A 21,878-nucleotide genomic window follows, 5' to 3' on the forward strand; every position below is an offset into this window, starting at 1 on the left:
GATGACGTAAGCACGAACGCGCCATATTCGAATTTGATTGGATGATCGGATCTAAATACAGACGGGCGCTGTTTGGCGAACTGGCGTTCGTTTCGTCGCCAATATATTTTCCGTTACTTTTTCTCTCATCATTTCCATTTTCTCTTTTGATCTTTTTTTAGTTTCGTCAAAGATTTTATTTTTATTAATTCATCAAGGCCGTCTTAAGAGCATCGGGACCCCCCGACCAGACCGATTTTTCTGAGGCCCTACCTGGCAAACTCCCGAGAATTTCCACTAGTTATAATTTTTGTGAGACCCTTCTCTTGAGGCCCCTTCCTGGTAGGCCCATGCGTTAAGATGGCACTGTCACCAGGTCATTGTTCCCTGCAAGCAAGGGTTGGGCTGGCAGGGATCCAGCCCGGGGGCCCAAGACAGTGACGTAGCCAGGTTTTTGTCACGTGGGGAGCGAAATTGTAAAAAAGCCCCCCCCCCCTTTTCTGTTTCTGATCTGGTCGCAAATTTAAGATTATGTAGTTGTTGAAAGTAAGTAGTCGAATCCCGTTTTAGCGAATATCGTTATAGCGAAAATCTCGTTTTAACGAACACTTTTCTAATCCTTAAATAAGTTTACATACGAACAACGCTAGGTAACATGAAATTCCTTCATAACGAAATTTCGTTTTAACGAAGTGATACCTCCTGGCTCTTGGGGTTCGTTCTAACGGGATTCGACTGCACTTTAATTTCCATTTAAAAAATTCGATTTTCCATTTGTTTATTTTTCTGATTAATTAAATTAATTAATTTTTATTGATTTAATTAATTTACATTTTTTAATCAATTTTAATAATATTTTAGCATATGCAGTCGAATCCCGTTATAACGAACTCCAACAGATCGGAGAAGTCACTTCGTTATAAAGGATTTCCAGGTTTTCACATTGTTCCTATGTAAACGTATCTGGGGGATTAGAAAAGTAATCATTAAAACGAGATTTTCGCTATAACGGTATTCGTTAAAACGGGATTCGACTGTACTGTATGCGGGATCCGGAAATTTTGCCCCGGTACCCCCCCCCCCGTCAGCAAAAGTAAGACTTCCTCCGTCAGCACTGCCCCCCCCCTAACGCCATATTGGTCGGGGCAGAAACGTATGCGGGAGGCATATAGGGGGCTCGTGCGCCTCCCCCAGACAAAAAAAAATTTTTTTTTTTAATGTAAAAAAATTAAAATTTGGAAAGAAAATGCCTTTAAATGCTATTTGAAGGGTAAGAACTCAAAATTTCTCTCCAAGAAATTCATTGCGACCCACCCTTCTAGCCATATATGGTAAACCCTTGACCCGCGGACCAAATGTGGCCCTGAAGGTTATCTGATGTGGCTTGCCCCCTCAAATAATGGGGGGATGAGTTTGTTCTTCTATTTGTTTTTGAAAACTTCTGTAATCGACCGCTAGACTCAGATTCTTTCAAGTCATTGACTTGCTGGATTAAATGAGAGCGTACTTTGCGCAGCTCCCTTATCTCCTTGCTCTGCTCATCATGAGCTTTTGCCACCTTCTTAAATTCCAACAGTATTTCATCTGCATCTGACATGTCTTCAGTTTCGTCGGGTGAACTGTTGTTCCGACTTAGCCAAACCTCCCCCGTTTGCCGACCTTAAGGTCGCCCTGCGCGAACCCGCGGTGGGGGCAAGCTTCCCTAATTGTTATCAGAATTTTTATTATTTTCCTTCGATTCAAGTTTCAATTTTCTTAGTTAAATTTTCTTTCAAATTCACTTTATTTCATAGCAATTTCATAACTATTTCTGATAACGTTTGGCTCGCGCCTGATAATATGGTAGAATGAATCTGTCCCGTATTTTACGGGACAGTACTGACTAGCAAAAATGCCTCCTCTGACACATCACTCTGGATTCGCGCCTGGGGAGGGGGCGCTGACTACCGTTTTTGCACCGGGCACCACTAGGTCTAAGACCGGCCCTGTGCGTAACCTATGGTCCGAATGTGGCCCCGGCACACGTACATATAACTTGAGCTGCACATTCTTGCGTTTTATTTAAATGACCCGTGGCATATTTCCAGATCCATTCAGGTGACTCATTTGCAGATCACAAATAATCTGCGATGCTGTTCTATAGATCACTTAATTAAATGGCCCGCGAAACGTTTTCAAATCAATGAAGTGGTCCCACACTTTTCAGAAAGTTGAACACCCTTGTTTTAAGTGCTCAACCTTTAGGGCCATTTGAGTTAACTGGAAAGGGGCTTGAGTAATCTGGAAATTTGGCGCAAGTCACTTGGATGATCTGAAAGTGCGCAACGGGCAACTTGAGTGGTTTGGAAATGTGTCAAGAGCGTCACTAAAATTATCTCGAAGCGTGCTGCGGGCCACTCAAATGACCAGTAAGTGTGCCGCGTGGCACTTAGTGGGCCACTTGTGGGGTTTTGTTATTCGTCCTGGGCCACATCAGATAACTCCGAGGGCTATGGGTTGGGCATGTGCGCTTTAAGGCGTACTAGGTTCGTTTTTATGCTATTGACGACTGCTGTCGCTTTCACATATTCAAAACACATTCATGAACATACTGTATGCAGGCCATTCTAATGGTTGTATACTTCGGGTGTAATTTAACTCCAGACGGTTTTACAACAATTGTGTTCAATCTTCAGTAGAGTGTAGACGATTTTATTGGTTTTGAAATGTGTCGCAGGCCACTTGATTGAGTGATCTGGAATAGTCCCGCGGTTCACTTAAGCTGACCTGTATATGTGCCCGAGTCAACTGAGTACCCTGGAACTGTGCCCCGGTGATCTTTAAATTTTCCGCGGGTTACCTAAATGATCTGAGAATGTGCCGCAGCACACTTAAAGAATGTGGAAGTGTGGTTCAGGTTACTTAAGTGATCTATGAATGTTTCATGGGTCGATTGAGTGCTCTGGAACTGTGCCACGGTGATCTGTAAATATGCTGCAGCATATTTACTGATCTGGGAGTGTGCCGCGGGTCACTTAAGTGGTCCGGAACTCTGCTGTTGTTCGATGTTAGAGAACTTCGGGACCGTATAAAAATTTTGATCTTTTAATTTATGACACTGTATTTCCTCTCAAAAATTGGTACAGGGTGATTTTTGAACACATTTTGAGCATGTTTCAAATTGAAACCATACGTTTATATGACGAATGGTTGCGATAAAGGCCGCATCAGCACTTACAAGACACTGCGTATATATACTTAAAACTAATCTGAAAATCTGAGGTTCACATGATAGAGTTGTGGTCAGAAGACATTTTAATTGTCTTGTTATGGCTTATAATACATTTTATTGGCCGGAAGAAAAATTTTGATCAAATCTAACATAGAATGTGTGCCCGTGAGGAAAGTTAATTTCCTAAGGTATTACCAAAATCAGGGAGGGTGTAAAACTTAGCTAATGAGCTATGCGTTTTTTGTTTTTCCATGTAACTGAAGGCCGCTGTGTACGACTGTGACAGAAAAGCAAAATGAAACATGCAATTATATATTTGGACCTGCTTATTACGGGGAGCTCGTTTTCAGTGAAAATGCTGACTAAATCAAATCACTAACTAAATCTGTTTTCAAGTCAAAAAAAAAAAAAAAATTTCCTTAAATTAAGTTTTCGTAGCAAGAATATATGAGATTATATAGTTCTGTTGTGTGTGTACAATTTTTTTTTATATTATTGTCTAGTAACTTGCTTTCTATTTAACTGCAGTAAAAACCTTACTTTTGGACATTTTTGCTCTAAAAAATAAGAAACACAACACATGGGAAAGAAGAATAAAATTTTCGTTGATGATTCTCACCATTGTGTGTGTGTGTCGTACGCAGGGGGACCCCCCCCCCCAAGCCCGAGATTAGTGTTATTTTACAGGAAAAAACGTCCCCTTGAGAGGGGAAAAAAATTGAAACCTCCCCCCTTGAGAAAATTCTGCGTACGATTATGATTATACATAATCGCCAGTAAAAGTGATAAATGTTGTGAAATTTATCAAACGATTGGTGATTATGTAGATTATGTATTACCGATTCAACGCATTTACCGTAACATACATTTAATTTTATATTTCAGCAGCTTCAAAAAAAAACCATTTCAAATATACGAAAAAATACATATCCGAAATTTCTCTAATACGAAATGGATCTGCCACTGTCCCCCCGCCCCTGTTTCGGATATGTAAGGTACACGACTTTATTTACATATTTCCATGGAAGTCCCAAGTAACCTACCTATTCTGCTGCGTATAGTCCGTAGATTATACGTTTAAAAAGATTACGTTGAAATAAAAACAAAAAGTCGGAAATGAATTTGTTATTGTGGATCGAAGTTGCACATGAGAAAAGTCAACTTTGAAGTGGCTTCAGTGCAGATATAAACCACTGCGTCTTATCTCCGGTTTATTTTCTTTCTGAGAGGTGTTTCATTAGTTATAATTACGTTAAAAATTTATTGACAAAAACATATATTTTTTAAATATTTATAGACTGGGCATAGATGCGCCAGCACAAAAATTGTCATTTTCTCTACAAAAGCGTGTTAAACAACACCGCCCCCCCCCTCCTCCTTGAGAGCGATTTTATATTGATAAATGAAATTTTCTCATGTGGGTTATATACCGCTGCGGACTCTATACATCGTGCCTTTTTTTCCTCAAAATAGGAAGTTTGAATCGGTGGATTATAAGCAACAAAATTTGATAGGTTTTGTTTAATTCTTATTCAAGATTAACGTCGAGGATTTACCTTCAAAATGATTTTCTTTAAGATGATTAAAATTAGAAAACTAATACAACAAAAATTAAAATCGAAAAATTCACTATAACCAGATTTTCATTTTGATCGAATTTATATTGAGGTTTTTTCGGTCCTTCTTGAAAGTCGGTTGAAAAAAAATCAAATTGAATTTCCAACATACGTTCCTCAGTTTCTTGAAAGGCAAAAGATGTTTTTTAGAGTCCTGTTGTGGCCACACCTTATCGAGACCTCCTAGACAGTAGGAGCCTCATAGGAGGCTTTACCGTTACTCACCGGGTATCTGGAACAAGATCCATGAAGCTCCGAAAAGATGTTCAGTTGTGTATATGTACGGTTTAAAATTTTCTACGCACACATACGTTGCACTCAGGGGCGGCTCGAGATGAAATCTCTACCCGAGCAGGACTTATTTTTGGGCCCCCGACTCCTTCCCAATTAAAAAAAACTTTTTCAATCGCTTCGTTTTGATGCGTTCAAAGGAACAGCGATATTTTATGTCGTAACATATCATGTCGAATTTCTTTTGGCCTTTTACCTTGGATTTGGCGCTCCTCCTAGAGAGCGGGCAGAAATCTCATTTTCCCATTTTTTCACCCTTTTACCTCGAACTTAACGCCCCTCCTAAACGGCACAAATAAGTTTTCCTAATTTTTTTTTGCGTTTCCACTTCGGATATAACGACCTTCCTAAAGCAAGCAGAAATAATTTTCTGTAATTTCTTTCACTCCAGGCTTTCTACAGCGGGCACAAATTTTTCCAATTTTTTTTTTGCCCTTTCACTTCGGATTTGACGACCTTCTAGAGTACACCCAGTGCCACCGAGCTGCCCCAGGTTGTACTAATAGGAGAGTCGGGAGACTGGCCAGTGATCGGGGGAGCTAAAGTAACACCTTCTAGAGCAAGAAGGTTCTCTCCTGTAGAAGGTGGCTAAAGTGCGTGGGTTTTCTTGTGTGAGCACATTTTTGTTTCTCCTCGTGTGACAGGTAGGAATGAGGCCCAAATGCAGGATCCCTATTTAAAATGGTCAGCTAATCATAGGTTTTAATTCATTCATTTTTCTTAATGTTTTTTCCGAAATACTGTACTGTGTTAGCGATTCGATTCAGCATTTTTAATACAAGTAATAAAAGTCAAGAAAAAAGAGGCATGAAAGGTCTCTGGTTCAAAATTTTTCCCACATCAGAAGACACCTTCAATTCCTGTAATACTCCCTACAACACAGGAAAACACTTTTGCTCTCGTTAGTAGAAAAATTGAGTGACAGAGGGCGATTCCTCCATCATTTTTATTTTTTACTGCACAATAACAGAGAAAGAAATTGACTCCCCCCCCCCCAAAATCTCCTGCAGGGGTAAACGAAAACAGCTCAAGAGAGAGTGTGTACTTTTATCCAACCAAATCGCTATGCACTGCATGTATGTAGATGCACTACCCATCGATTATTTTCTTTTCGAAAAGTAACAGTAACATTATATACACTCAAGTCTTGTTTTTTTTTGTTGAAAAAAAAATTTCTCATCTCTGTCATTTTTCATGTATATTTTAGTTATTTTTTGTAAATACATATCCTAAAGATATTTCTCTAGTAAGGTATATTTAAAGCGTTTCTGCGCCCCTTCTCATTCAGTGCCCGGTGCAATTGCACCAGTCTCACTGCCCTAAGACCGCCCGTGGTTGCACACATGTATGCTTTAAAATAACAAAGACACCTGAAAGTTACTTTCTGAAGGTTAAAAAAAACTGGGTTCCACCTATCGACTAATCCGCTTGTCTCCCCCCCCCCTCTGTGAAACCACACATGTCCCGGATTCTGTTCCGTTAGTTAGAGATGAACGCTCATTACGGGATCTCGGGAGAGAAACCAGAGTCTTTCATCGAATATCTCTTGTGGACAGTCTGTCCCCCCCCCCGCCACTGTGGTGGTCAAGTGTTCATAGTGACGGACTCGCATCATGGGCACCCAGGTTCCAGTCCCACCGCCAACGCAGTGGTGATCAGTAAAAAGAACAATTGTAACAAAAGTAGGAAAATAGGAGCATAATTTAAAAAAATATATGAAAAGTAGGAACGCAGCAAGGCCTGCAAAGGCTGCATTAGCATTAACAGGGTATCCTGTATGTAAATCCAGACATTTAAATTTGAGACAGTGCTTAAAAGAGAAAATTAAAATAATTAAATAAAGAACATTTTAGTGCTCAAGTTTCAACATTAATGGAATTTTTAATTTTATAGCAGAATACCCTCATTTAAAATCCTCAACAATCTCTAACACATTCAAAATCATACAGGCCACTCAAAAAATTCAAATTAAAAAATAATGTTTATTTTCTACCATGGCATGAAAATCGTATTGATTTTTGTACAAAATTGGAGCAATAGCTTGAATACCAATATTTTTTCACACAGCATTCACAACTGTATTCGCTGTTGGCAATGAATTATTTCTTAGTACTAATCACTTGAATTTAAAAAAATTCAAAAATTTTTCCCAATTCTCATCAGTTTCATATTTCGTAGCTCACTTAAACAATTCATCCTTATGCAGTGTATATAAATATTTTGAAGATCAATTTTGAAAAATCCATAAATAAAAACATATAAAATTTCACGACAAAAAAAATTCAAAATATCAATTAATTCAGTTACAATTCAAGTATTTGAAAGTTACTACTATGGCTACTCACACAAGTATGCTTTTCTAACAAATGTCTGCAATAAATTTGTTGCAATAGTGTATAAACACACACAACTTTGATAGATTCATGTTATGAATCACTGACTTCTTCACTTGAGAAAAATCCCATACGGTACCAGCAAGATAAGCTCACTACAGGAATTAGAATTTTGAAACATTTATTGAACAATTTCACACTCACATCAGATGCTAACGACTTTTAGGAATACCTCCTCATACAAATATACACATAAAATTATGATTTCAAAAACATGAACCGATGTATGAACATAAAACAAAATTAATCTCTAAATTTTAGTTTCTATACAGGCTTCGGAGTGCCTCCAGGATGAGTTACGCTGGCTCCTGATGCTACAGAAGTTCCTCCTACAGATGAATCGGGCCCATGTTTCTAAAAAAACACAAAATAATAGTAATTTTTTCTTGGTTCACATTTTTTGTCAAATTTTTTTTTGAAATTTACAAAATAACTAATATCATATTACACAGCAATTAATAAATACTAGAATAATAAATTTAATGGAATTGGCATTTCATCATTATGAGGTTAAATTTAACCTGATAACGGTAGCAAGTACAAAATGCCATAACAAATCATAGTTATGCCAAATTCAGTGAACAACAAGCACTAGCAACTCAACATTACACAATGCAGGAGTCACTGATTCTTCAGGCGTGTAACTAAGAAGGGTAACACATACACACACACTGTATTATAATTCTGTAGGCAATTTGTAGATGATGCGAAATCGTTCAGTAATTCTTGTATATTAATTCCATCACAGATACATAAGGAAAAAATTCATGCAGTGGAACGTCCATAATGGACACTTTGTGCAAAACTAGGGGCCTCAATGCATTTTATATACTATACATATAAGCAACAGACTCACTGTTAACAGACAAAAATTTGGGCCTAATGGTGTCCTTTATCTAGAGGTTCCACTGTATGAATAAATGCTTGAATTTTCAACTTCTTACACAAACTTAAAGTTTGACTAATAATTTTAAGACAAAAGAGGTAATACAATTGACGTTCACTATAACAACCAGACATTATCAGGACTGGTACAATATGTTCTAAATGTATTTCTATGCATCCCATGTTATTTTCCATCCAATATAATGGCCTGCAAAGACAGCTCAATCGAATACAATGTCTGAATGCAGCTCTTCCACTCCTTGTTTTGCAAAGAAATTAACAAAAAGTGTAGTTTGCTTGTCCTTTTATATCTGAGAATTTAATATAACTTGTTCGCAATGGTGAGAGGCACCAAGAGATATCTGATGAACACTTGTATGTGCAAATGTATCCCTCCCCTACAATCCGGATTGAGGAGAAAGGGCATGAGAAATTCTGACTATGCCATAAGGACATGTCTTCCAATACACATTCTAAATGAATCTTTCTTCTGATAAGGGGAGAATATACACATACGAGTGAACTTCTGTTTTCACAGTGAAAATATGCACTTTTTTGTTTACATTCGTACACTGGCTGTCTGAAATGAATGCAGCGTAATGCCCTTGGACATTAGATTGATTGTATGCAAGTGTATGCAAGAAATTAATTATTAAAATTTTATTATTAATTTCTGATCCAAAACTTTTTTGTCGTGAATGAGAAAATGAAAAATATAATTTTTATTTCGTCCAAATATAGAATTAGCTCAAGCTGCCTTTTTTTTTGTTCTCAAACTTGGATGTAATAACTATTGACTGTACTTTGATGGCATCATTTATGAAATTTTTTTATCAACATATCGTCTGTGTTCAAGCAAAAGCCATCTAGTCCACAAAAACTTTATGCCAGACTTTCTTTCTATCAAACCGAGAGCAATTCAGGTCTATCGCAGTGGACAATTTTATGCTGGACTACTGAAGTTGATTAGAATTTCCAATTAATTATTTAATGATATGAACAATTATGAACCACTTATCTAAAAACATCAGTGAATCTACTGTAGTAGTCGGAAAAATCTTGGAAATAATTTTTAATATTTTTCACAATGACTCAAAAAACTGAGTTGACAAAATCGAAAATCTCAAAACTGTACTTTGGTGACTTCTGCTTGAACGCTGGTGATATGTATAAACTATGGTGAAATAAAAGCTACCTTCTTCTTCTTTTTCTCTTTTTTCTTCTTTTTCTTTTCTTTCTCATCATCATGTCTTCTTTGCTTTTTATGTTTCTTCTCATGAGATCCATCGACAGCACCTTCTGAAAATACACAGAAGCAGAAAAAAATTAAATTGACAAAATTAATGATAAAATAAAATCCTGAAAATTCAACGAGGTTCACATTTTAAATCTTTGTGGGAATATTGTTTAGAATAACAAACTTTTTGGAGAAACACCCGCCCAGAGATTATAAAATCACACATCTTTTCCTCCCAATCCATATCTATCAGCGATAAAAAAACTTATTACTGAGTAGTTTTAAAATTCTGAGGTTTTTGTGAACCCCTCTCGACAACACCAAGTCTTGACCTTTATGTAATACAGTTATCTATTATTAAGATAAGTTAAAAGAAAACTGATACAAATGTAAAAATCTTTAAAGTTTGAACACCTCTTTTAGTCAGAGTTGCATCATTTTTGACCGAGAGTAGTTTTAACTGACTTGGTCAACATCAGCTTCAACCAGTTCCGACCCTCTGAAGTGGTCAAAGCTTAAGCTTGATAAAATTTTTTCTCACTAATTCTTAAATAGTAGTTACTTGAGTTTTACTTATTTAAGTAGTTACTTACCTTAATAACTGAATTTAATTAATGCCTTAAGAAATAAAATATGAATACTTAAATGTAGATTAGTTAATTAGATTTGAGTAAAAGTAACTTGAATAAACTTGAATTTATGCCATTAAAAAACTATGTAAAAAATCAATGAACAATTAATCAGGGTTTTTGGTTCAAATGGCATTCAAATTAAAAACAATAAATTTTCTGAAAAAATCATCCAAGCTTCTAATAATTAATTAAAATAAAATGTTTATTAATGTAATTAACACTATTCCCATATTAATTAATCTTATTATTTCTTACATTTTAACAAAAATCCACTTTTGCAATTTAGTTATTTTTTTGTTTAACTCAATGAATTACTTTGTGTTTGAAAATTTTTAATATTATTAACCATATAATATATATATATAAAGGTTTTTTTCTCCAGTTACTTTCAGCATGCTTAATTAGGAAGCTATTTTGCAAAAACTGTGATAAAATTAGGTGAATATAATGTATTTAATGAAGCACAAATAATGCAGATTAATTAGCAATGATTTACAATATACGGGGTGATTATAACTAAAGTTCTGATTTCAAAACACTTAAGAAAAATAACCATCATCAGAATGACTTCAAAATGTACATGAATATTCCTTAAGCAATGGAAGCAAAGGGGAAAAAATAATTAAAAATGTAAAATTAACAACACTGTACTCATCCAAGACGTGGGAAATTGGCTCGCAGAATGGAAATGATAGCCAGTCAGGGCAAAATGATAACTTAATTAGCATTGCACGATTCCATAATTCATGGAAACATCACAAAAATGAAGTAATTGAACAAATAAAACTACAACTTCTCTAAGAAATGTTAATTATGTTGTCCAAAGTGTTCTGGCTATGAGGTGAAAGCACAAAAATGCTTGTTCAATAATAGATCAGAGTATGTCATGGTCATGATATGGATGTGCTTGCAATTCACCACAGTTTGCATTCAACCACTGCCCATAACATTTTGGGGTATTCCCAAAGCCAAAAGTTGCAAGGGCTAACAGTCAGGTGAGCTGACAGCCAGGTGTCATGTCATCCTATTATTGTAAAAATATGTAGTTCTTCAGCAGGTGCTTTGCTGGTATTGCAATGTGCATCTTGATACAAGTTGTACTATCCACATACTGATGCTGTTGAAGTGCCGAAATGATGTGGCTACACAAAATGGTATTATCTTGCTGGCCAAGTAAGCATCATCTACTCGCACATTTTGCACTTTTTTTCTTTTCTTTTGTCAAAGAAATTTTCATTGCTTCAGGAGTATCCATGCAAATTTTCCAAGTCATTCTGACCAGTAGTTCTTATTGTATAGTTTTGGAATCAAAACTTCTAATTATAATCACCCTGTAATAACTGATTATTTTTCGTAAATCTAGATTTTTAACACATTTCTATACCATGCATATCATTCTCAGGGCCAGACCTTGAATCCTGAAAACTACATGGTCACAGAAAGCACAATTTCAGGGCACCAACAGAAGGGAGGCAATTTATCAACCACCAAAATATTATTCACTTACACTTGAAAAATGTCCAGAACTGGCCCTGACCACACTAGGTTACTTTTACTTCAATATAATTGAAGTTAAAGGAAAAATGAAACTTGAATTTTGTGATTTAAATCTGTGTACCCTGATAGAAATCATCCATTCCCCTCTGACAAAGTTTTCCACAATGATGAGTTAACCGAAAATGATGGAGTAAACGAGAATTGGTACATCTGTGGTGTTAAACGTCCGAGAAGCATTTACAGGAGACCTTCATCCAGCAGTAGATTGAAAATGGATCATGATGAAATGAGACCTTAATATCATTGTTATCTATGAAAGCTAGACGGGACTGAAGAAAAATGACAATTTAACCAGGTTTTACTGTATTTACCATGTTTTTACTATATTTTTCCCATAAAACCTTGTATCCTAAACTGTCAAAAAGCTCTACTTTATAATCACACATGAAAATATGGCATGAGGTTGAAATATCTTTGAGCAGATGAAAAAAATCGTAAAATTAAAAAAAAAAAGTAAAATAATGAAATAAATAAATAAATAAGACATCTGTGGTAAACTACTCAAAATGGTCAAATTTTAAAATGGCGAAATCTGTTATGACTGGTCAAAATTACAATCCTCCTTTTGTTTGGATATTATTTTTTAACCATGTCATGCAAGGAATTAGTGATAAATTCACAGTAAACATTTTACCGGGTTGAGATTCTTGAGATGGAGTATCACTAGCTTTGTGCTTGTGCTTTTTGTGTTTATGCTTCTTCTTTTGTGACTGTTGACTCATTAACCGGTATTGTTCAGGAAGCTACATTGCAATAAAAAAAACCCAATATCAAGAACAGTCAATATATTTGGAGAATAAAATTGAATTTGGTAGTTTTTTAAAACATAGAATTCATTTTTTAAAAAAGAATAGAAAACACTAAATAATCTAGTGGCAACCTTGAAATTTATGAAGAGTCCCAAGCAACTTTTTTTATGACACTAATGAAAGTACAATTGACAAAAAAGATACTTTCGTTCCTGTGGAAGGGTATTTCCAACATCTGTGATGCCTACCTGCCTTTACGTCAAACTGCTACTGAAATAATCAAATAAGCAAGAGATTCATCTTTTCACAATTCCTTTCTGACAGAAATTAAGAAAAGCAATTTCTTCTATTGACATGCCTCTTTTCTGAAGTGGCAAATAGTTTCATCCGATTCTTCTAAACAGATTATTCAATTACCTTCTCCCATTTACTTATGAATCACACAAGTTCAAAAAAAAATAATTACTTAAAATATCGAATTTAACTGATTTAAATCAGTGATTTAAAAAAACCAGCCGATTTAAATTACGATACCCTGTTTCAGGTCACCTTTTTTTGTGATTTGCCCAGCCCTAGTTTTCAAATTACAAAAAAATCCAGGCACTAGACAAAATTTTTAGGTGGCAAAAAAGTTTTACTCTGGGAGAAAAACGTCCAAAATAATGCCTCTTTTGACTTTTCCAGCTTATGGTGACCCTCTTTCATATGTTGGTAGATATGCTATTATAAATGCCAAACATTTTTGTGTTGCTCTCGGCCTGCAATTTAGTAACTACACAAAGAAAATTTAGGTGCCAATGCAAATTTTTAGTCACCATAAATGCCAAACTATGCCATAATTGCCCTGATTATATATATTTATAAAATGATTGATAAAACCAAACTAACAATAAACTATAAATTTTATCATAACTACAGGCATTTATAGCCTGTAGTTATGATAAAAAAAACATTTCTGGCAGTAAAATGCTTCGCTACACATGATAAAGGAGAAGGAATGGGGGGGGGGCATTATATTTATGCAAGACCTTCTCTCTATGTTGAACTCCGAATATATAAAGTTGCTTTGATCAATCACCCTGCTCAAATTAAGTTATGGTTATTATATTGTGCTTTTTTTACAGCCCAATGGCGCAAAATTCTCAATTACTGCATACATAGGCTACAATTGGTAGTATCCAAATACATGTTTTAGAAATAAATTAGTTGAGGTAATAACAGCAAAATATAATGCATTTTGGTTTTTCTTTAAAAAAAATTAGGTTACTCTTAAATTTTTATATAACAGATCTATAATTAAAAAAATAATAAAACACACAATTTTAGATACATTAACACAAACTAAAATGAAGAAAACTTTTCTGAACTGAGGAAGTTTTAATATGTACTTACAGGTCCTGGATGCAACCGAAAACCTGCAAGCTGAGAAGGGGTAAGTAACATCAGCTCTTTGCCAGTGATTGGTGGCTTCTCAATCAAAGATCGTAAGGAGCTTAAAAAAAAAAATTTAAAAAAAAAATTCACACACACATATGCCAACCTTGATAACAAGGCAAAATACCAAAAGAAAACACCTATAGGGTGTTCTGTTAATGGACCGATAAACTTAGAGGGTTGTTAGTAGACATCAAGAAAGGAACAAAAATTGCAATGGAACACGGTGTCGCAAACTACGTTGAGAGCATCAAAATTGCGAAAAACGCATGCAGGCTCTGAGTCCATAGGAGACGAAAGGTGGATCTCAATCTGTGTGACTTTTTCCTATGGGGTCACCTTAAATCACTCATTTATGTGACGCCTGTGGACACAACGGAGGATCTCATAACACAGATTGTCGTCGCTGCAGCAGACATCAAAAGCACACCTGGTATCTTAGAGCGCATTCGGGAATAATTTTTACATCAGTGTAGGCTGTGCAATGACGTCAGTGGTCACCACTTCCAACAATTCTTGTAGTAGTTAATCAAATAAATCTTTTTGTAGTTATTATTGTACTTTTTGTTGTTCCAACGTGATGTCGAAACCTGCATGCAATTTTCGACCTGCAACGTGGTTTGCGACACCATGTTCCATTGCAATTTTTGTTCTTCTTAATGTCTACTAACAACCCTCTGAATTTGTCGATCCATTAACAGAACACCCTGTATATACAACCTCAATAAAAATACATATTTTTTATTGGTAATACGTGCCAATTTCCAGACTTGAAAAATCTATGTTTCACGTGATGGAATATTTTGCTGCCAAAAAAAAAAAACCCTACAAATAAAAGGCAAAAATTAGGTTGTTTTTTTGAGGGATTGAATTGAGAGAGTGAATGTCAATATAACCTGTTTTTCTGGGGCATTCCTGTATTTTCCCTAATTATAGCCATCCTGACTTTTTTTTCTGCCTGTCTTTTCTGCACATTTTCAACAAAACCCACTTGAATTTTTATTCTTCTTCACTAAAATCAAAGATTAAAATTATTTTGCAACTTACAATATGATAATTAAGACTATAAATATGAGAACATGAGTATTTATCATACATGTTTATCCTGCTGAATATTTTTTTCGTAGAATTCATTTTACTCTGTGATTTGTAGTAACGCTTCATAATCCATTATTGCAGATTTTGACAATAACCGACAACTTTTGGCAACAATAACAATTTCCCATATTTTTGTTGAGGAAAAACATGGTCAGTCTAGGATTGCAAGGACTGAGAGATTTTCTTTGGGAATTTTCATTTTTACAAAGCACAATTTGAGCATTTTCAGAGACGTTTCTATAAAGACAAAAAATCAGAGGAATTTGGTTTCTGATCAGAAAATTTTGATAAGGCTAAAAAATCGGAAGGCTTCTGAGTAAATCAAAAGCATTAGCACCTACGGGGAAATGCAAGAAAATTTTTTTTTAATTAAACAGACGAGAATTCAATGACCGTTATGAAAATTTTAATTAATGATAATTCACAAAACAATCATAACTAATGATCACTGCAAGTCAGTGTTTCTCAAATACTAGGTGGCGACGAGCCGAAAATATTAATTTGTTATTATGGTTTGCAGGGTTTAAGCTAGATAAAAAATTCCCTTAGCAAACAAGCGAAAATGGAGAGAAAAGCTTTAGCAAAATGCTACAATACTAAAGATTGATGGTTGGATGTCTACACTAGTTCTGTACCTGCTGTACACATTTTTGCGAAAGTGGCTAATACTTCTTTTGCATTTTATGAAAAATGCGACCGTAGCTTAAACCCTGATGGTTTGAAATGGTTCTCTTATACGTTAAAACATCTAAATTGTTTTAAGGAGTCGTGGATGAATCATTTATTGGGCAAGGGAGCAGCAGGCGACAAAAGTTTGAGAACCCCTGGTCCAAGTCTTAAGACAAATTCAAATTCTTAGACATTAGATTCTTAGACTCAAGATAGATTCAAATTCTTAGACTCTTGCCATTTTGCCTGTTGTGGCTTTGCATATGTATACAGCTAAACCCCAACTCCACAAATAGGACAGGGATAAGAACTTTATTTGTTAAATTGAGGTAGAAATTATTGTAAATATACAGGATGCATAGGTAACAGCACATACAACATTTTACTGGTGAACCACAGATCCTAGAAGTATAATTCTAATTAGAAAAACTATCCAAATAATGTGAAGTACTCAGATATGTCATTCATGTTGTAAGGGATTGTATAGTTATCAAAATAAAAATGTTACCTTTTTATACGGACACCCTGTGCTAAACCCAGTTAAAAAGTTGTTGCCCAGACTTTCCTGATGCCAACAAAAATCCCATGTTTCAAAGCGCAGTATTCACTGCGAGATTCAAATTTGAAATACGAAGGAAAGTTGGATAAAAAAAAAGCATTACAGGTGGGTAAAGCCACCCTCGAAGCAGAATGTTTTGCTTTGTTCTGCAATGAGCCCTCATTTAAGTGGAAATTTTCTGCGGTGAAAATTCCAATGACAGTGATTTACACTTTCCTGAAAGTCTTCCAGATTGCTCTGCCATAGCACTGATTGTTCTGTGATGTACATCATAGATTTCAACATATTCTGCTTTAGGGAAAATGGTTTATTCACATTTAATGCTGTTTATTCCGAACTTTCCTCAGTTTTTCCAAATATCTCAATGAATATTGCACTTAGAAACATGGATTTTTTTTCCTTCAGCATCCAGAAGACTAGGCAATAACTTTCTAATTCTGTTTTTCAGAACAGGGTAACCATATAAAAAAGCCAATTTTGTATATTGATAACTATACAGCCCCCTTGCAAAATGAATGACGTATTTTAGTTCTACATGTTATTTTGATATTTTTTTTAACCTTAGACAACTAAACTTAAATCAGTGTTACTCGGTAACTAATCTATTACATAGTCTGTTAGACGAATGTTTAACCTATAGTTTGTTTCAGGTTAACTTTGCAGTGAAGGGGAAGCTACGAGGGAACCGCATCACACGTTGCTATGACAACGAAAGCCTTTCAGCCAATGTATCGATGATGCGCGGTCGCGGTAAAATATGGCTGATTCTAGCCAATCTCACTGAGAAAAATCTTTTTTTTACTTATAATGGTAACCAAATATTTTTTCTAATTTAAAATTCTTAAACGAATAAAAACCGATTCAGAACAATATTTTTTCAGTATTTTTTTTCAATCATTCAAAAAATTTAAATATTCTGTGTAAATGATCATCGTAAGCCTCTGATATATGGGAACTATATTTTGCGGCGGAGGAATACACTCTCTACCTTTCTCTGCACTGCAAAGTTAACCTGAAACGGACTATAGGGTTAATTTGAAATGTCTGTAGGATCAACAGTTCGCCAGTAAAATGTCATTTGTGCTGTTACCTATGCACCCTCTACAGGGGTGGATCTAGAGCTCCCATAGATCCTGACCCTGCATATATGCACAAGGACATCCAAAAAAAAAAAATTAAATCAAGGAAAATGGGGTTCATCGAGTCTGAGTTCTACTGTATTATGTTAAAAAGATTTTTCTTCAAAAACATTCAATTCCAGCAAGACAGACCTATTATCTACATGTCCCGGTGCATCAATATTTCCAGGAAGATTCGGCAGAAATGTGCTGAGTTTATCTTTCATTTTTCTTCCACAGTACTTGTTATAATAATACTGAAGATCGTAATGCATCATCAAGTTCTTTGCGCCGGTTTTCTCAGCAGGTTCTGCAATAAATTATCATTGCTATACTTTATAAGAAAAACAAAAACAAATCAGCTCTGCTAATCATACAAATATCAGAATCCAGGTGAAGCTTCTGATAAACGACTTTTGGTTGAGATTATTTTGATTTTTCAGATTAGATGGTGATTGGAACGGTGGATCATGTTTAATACACATGGCAGTCAAAGATCATAGTTTGTGTCTCTTGTAAATGAATAAATGTTAAAATCTGTGTGTGAAAAAAATTTATTATTTTATGAGAAGTATAACAGAAACTTTTTAAACAATGTTTTATCGACTCTTGATAAATATTTCTATATCCAGTTTATATGTCCTATTACTTTTTATTGTTAGCCATGAATAATTTACTGTTACAAATTTCATAACCCTAATTATATAGATTTATCTTATGTTAAGAGTGTGACACTCACCCTATTTATGTAGGCTATATGTTACTGCCAAAGCCAGAAATTGGCCAATTCACAATGGGACTGACCAGTTTGCAAATTGACCGATTTCGTTAAACCCGGCCAGTGATCCCTGGCCAAAGTCTGATAACAAAGCACGATTTGGGATAATTGTCAAGTTGGTGTATTTTTTCAAGGTAGTTTTTCCATAGCTAACGGCCATGTCAGTTATGGCAATCCATCAAATCACAGTCACAATGCAGTAATATTTTTTTCTCCACCAAAATTTGGCAGGAAAAAAAACCATGTTTATATAATTATTTTTATATAAAATATTTTTCTTTTTCTCATCCAATGGAGCTAATCCAATACAGCTGCCAATATATAGGCATGTGTCATATGTTGGCGACTCCATTATAATGGAGTTGGTTGATCCTAACAACAGGATCATTTACTATTCCTGTGTGATGTCGTGAGTTGGTCCTGACGACCTTGACCATGACGCCAAGTTGATTGAGGTTACTAGCATTACCTCGGAGGTAAAGACAATGACGCCACAGGTTGTTCCCTCCATTTTTCTATGACATCATCTAAAACCAAAGCCTGGGATTAGTTGGCTCTTTCGGCAGCTGGACCAGTTGTGCAGTGACTACTAAGGTTTTTCCCTCTATATAAGAAAGGTGTGCCGTTGCGTCGATGCTTTATCTCTGTTCATGCGGTGTTGCTGGTTACCACCACTTATGAACCGAGCCTTTTTTAAGGTGAGTGAAGCCTATTTCTAAACTTTAAAGTTTTATAAGATGACCGACAAAGCAGAGACACGGCTGGTATGCCACACTGGCCAAAGTCCGAATCATTTCTAAAATCCAGACTTTGACTATAAATTGTGGTCATTCCTGAATTGGCAGCACTTTGGGCTTTGTCAGCATTTGTTTATCACCATTTGTCATGTTTTTTAGATCTAAAATTGATTGGACTCAGGGCCGGTCTTAGACAAAGTGGCGCCCGGTGTAAAACCAGCATTTGGCTCCTCCTATGCCTGAAGAGTGGGGGGAATCATGTTTAATGATCACGCCTCCTCACCCTGTTCCAGGGGTGATGTGTCAGAGAGGCAATTTATTGTTTACTGCCAGTCCTTACTGTACCCGAAAATATAATATGTGTATCTCAAAGGTGGTTAAAGAGTACTATTTAACCAACTTTGGTGTATTCTTATCTTCACAGAAATTGGTATACAGTATGCACTGTATATACAGAGCCTCGATTATGTGAACATATGAAAACCAAAAGGGTGTTTGGAAAAGTGAAAAGTTCAGTAAATTGATTTCAAAATTAATTCAATAACGCAAAGGAATTAATTGAAATTCGGCAACAAATGAACCCTCCCCCCCAGCAAAACCGTGATAAGAACTTTTTTTTGTCAAGACACACTTCTCTCTTTCATTAAGGCACACCCATAAGATCAAGATGAATTTGTCAGACGAAAAAAAAGATGCAGCTAAATCTGTTCCTGTTCACACATTTTTTTGATCGTCAATCGTTAATAACTACATAAATTATACCCAGATCCGCCCTTGCTTACATCTATAGCTCATAGGTACAATATGTACAATCGTTTGTAAGTGGATTATTGTACATTAGAAGGAAGCTATTGAGTTGGGAGATAAGAGGATTCAAGTTACAAGAAAGTACCAACTGTTGAGCATCATTGACCAGTGCTGTCTTAACGCATAAGCCTACCTAGACATGGCTCGGGGACTTCATGAGAAGATGGGCCTTATTAAATTGATAAGTAATTGAATTTTGTTGAGAATTTGTCAGGTAGGAACTCAGAAAAATCGCTTGGTCTACGGCCCATGATACTCTTAAGAATGTGCAAATAAATGAGGTTCTACTGCATATATGCACTGCTCATGGACTCAAACATTGAATTTTTTCCCATAACTTATTTTTCATGTGTATTTTGCACAGTAATCAGTAATTTTTTTTAATTGCCTCAAGAATTATTTTCCATTAATTGTGTATCTAAGTTTTCTAACTCGTTTCGACACCCCTATAATTTTCTGTCCTGTGCAATCGCACCTCTCTAAGACCACCACTGATTGGATTAATCGCCGAGAAAATGATATATAAATATTTCATGAAATCCTAGAAAGTTGCGACGAGTGCAGATTTAATATTCCATTGATGTTTCAGCTCAATGAAAGCACAATAGCTAAAATATTCAAGGCTGCATACATATCAGTTCAACATTACATAGTGGCATATTACAGGGGGGGACACACACACACACACACCTTTAGCAGGCTATTGCCCAGAGCATGCAAGTTCAGAGTCTCACTGCAGTGTTGTGCAGGTTAATCATTGTCAGAACACGTATGTGCGTGATTGGCGAATGCTTCTCTGGCGACTGTTGGTTGGCGCCAACATATTTCCTGGTCACATTTAATTCTACAAAGGGTTGACATCCACAATTGGTACAGTGGTTAGAGCGTGAGACGCGCATAGCAAAGGTTGTGGGTTCGTTATCATCTTTGTTTTTTAATGTGTGATCTTAAATTTATTTTTTATTTCAATAAAATTTTATTTTTTTAAACCGTTGCTCAGGTTAAATGTGACTAATTTACATCTCCAATCACCAACCAGATGCATTCTGGTTGTGGTGAAAATAGTTTCGGAGCCAGGGTGTCCCCTTTATCGGGTAGTAAAGCGGTTTGGCCACAGGCAAGCAAACAACAAAGTTTGGCCTAAACGTGTATTTACTAATAAAGTAGTCTAAAACAGCAAGCGTTTGGCGATGAATTGCTAAGCGTTACAGCCAGAGACAAACTCGTGCATGCGCATTCTGACAATGCTCAACCTGCGGCAAGACACTCGTCAAATATGTGAATGACCTAGCATGTGTAAATGATAAAAAGAATGAACTATAAATCAGCAAACCAGTTCTTTCTCTCAGTGAGAGACCTTAAAGAGTGACTTAGAATGTGTGCAAACATGTGAGGGGCAAAAACAGTGGGGAAGTATGTGAGCGAGAGAAACGGCGTGCAAACATATAAATGACTAGAGTGACTTAGAAAATGTACTTGCAGGATTGGGGCGGGGGGCAAATTCAGGGAAAGAGTAGTGGAGAAAATTGGACTAGAATGGGCAAGGCGAAGGCGGCAAAACCATAAATGAACCTCTGATGATATAATGAGAACTACTAACGCTAAAAACTCATTCATTAAATGGACAAAATTTCTCATTCATAGCTCATCAAAAGAAAATTATTTTCTTCAACATAACTTTTTTTAGTAACTTTTGACTGATTGACATGCAATTTATACATCATGGTTTCCATAATGTGTGTACATTTGAATACATCAGGGCTATAATTACCGGGAGGCTCCTTCATCAAATAAAATGGTCCACTATGCACGATGGCTGGTGTTTTTCCCAAAGAAATGGTCGTTTTTAGAGTTCCTGTGGAATCTTGTCGAGGTACAACTGGAGATCGAGATCCGCGGGGACTCGATTTTGGAGAGTATTGTTCAGGTCTTCGTATAGCACCAGCCATTTTAAAAAAAAAAGACCACGATCGACGCCGCTGGTGCACTTCACTACAACATTCAAAGACTAAAAAGCACGATCGACGCCGCGAGCGGGATTGCTAATCGAAATCTCCGACGTTGAATGACATCTGCGAGATCGCGGATGTCGACGAGATCAATATGGCATCTCCCTATGCTTGTTTCC

At 36.0% G+C, this 21,878-nt stretch overlaps 1 protein-coding gene across 1 annotated transcript; it reads right to left on the bottom strand.

The window, feature by feature from the left end:
- Nucleotides 1-7,059: 7,059 nt before the first annotated feature.
- On the bottom strand, nt 7,060-21,878 carry MED19 (mediator complex subunit 19). Its single transcript, XM_089244925.1, has 6 exons — nt 21,522-21,878; nt 17,582-17,738; nt 13,943-14,042; nt 12,436-12,544; nt 9,571-9,674; nt 7,060-7,844 (listed from the first exon to the last, which is right to left on the bottom strand). Exons 1-6 carry the CDS (start codon nt 21,697-21,699, stop codon nt 7,755-7,757), a joined length of 738 nt encoding a protein of 245 aa, XP_089101051.1. The 5' UTR covers nt 21,700-21,878; the 3' UTR covers nt 7,060-7,754.

This window comes from Pholcus phalangioides, unplaced genomic scaffold (assembly GCF_987345545.1).
Source record: "Pholcus phalangioides strain wild (caught in Gottingen) unplaced genomic scaffold, Ppha-v1.0 ptg000015l_1, whole genome shotgun sequence".
NCBI lineage: Eukaryota > Metazoa > Arthropoda > Arachnida > Araneae > Pholcidae > Pholcus > Pholcus phalangioides.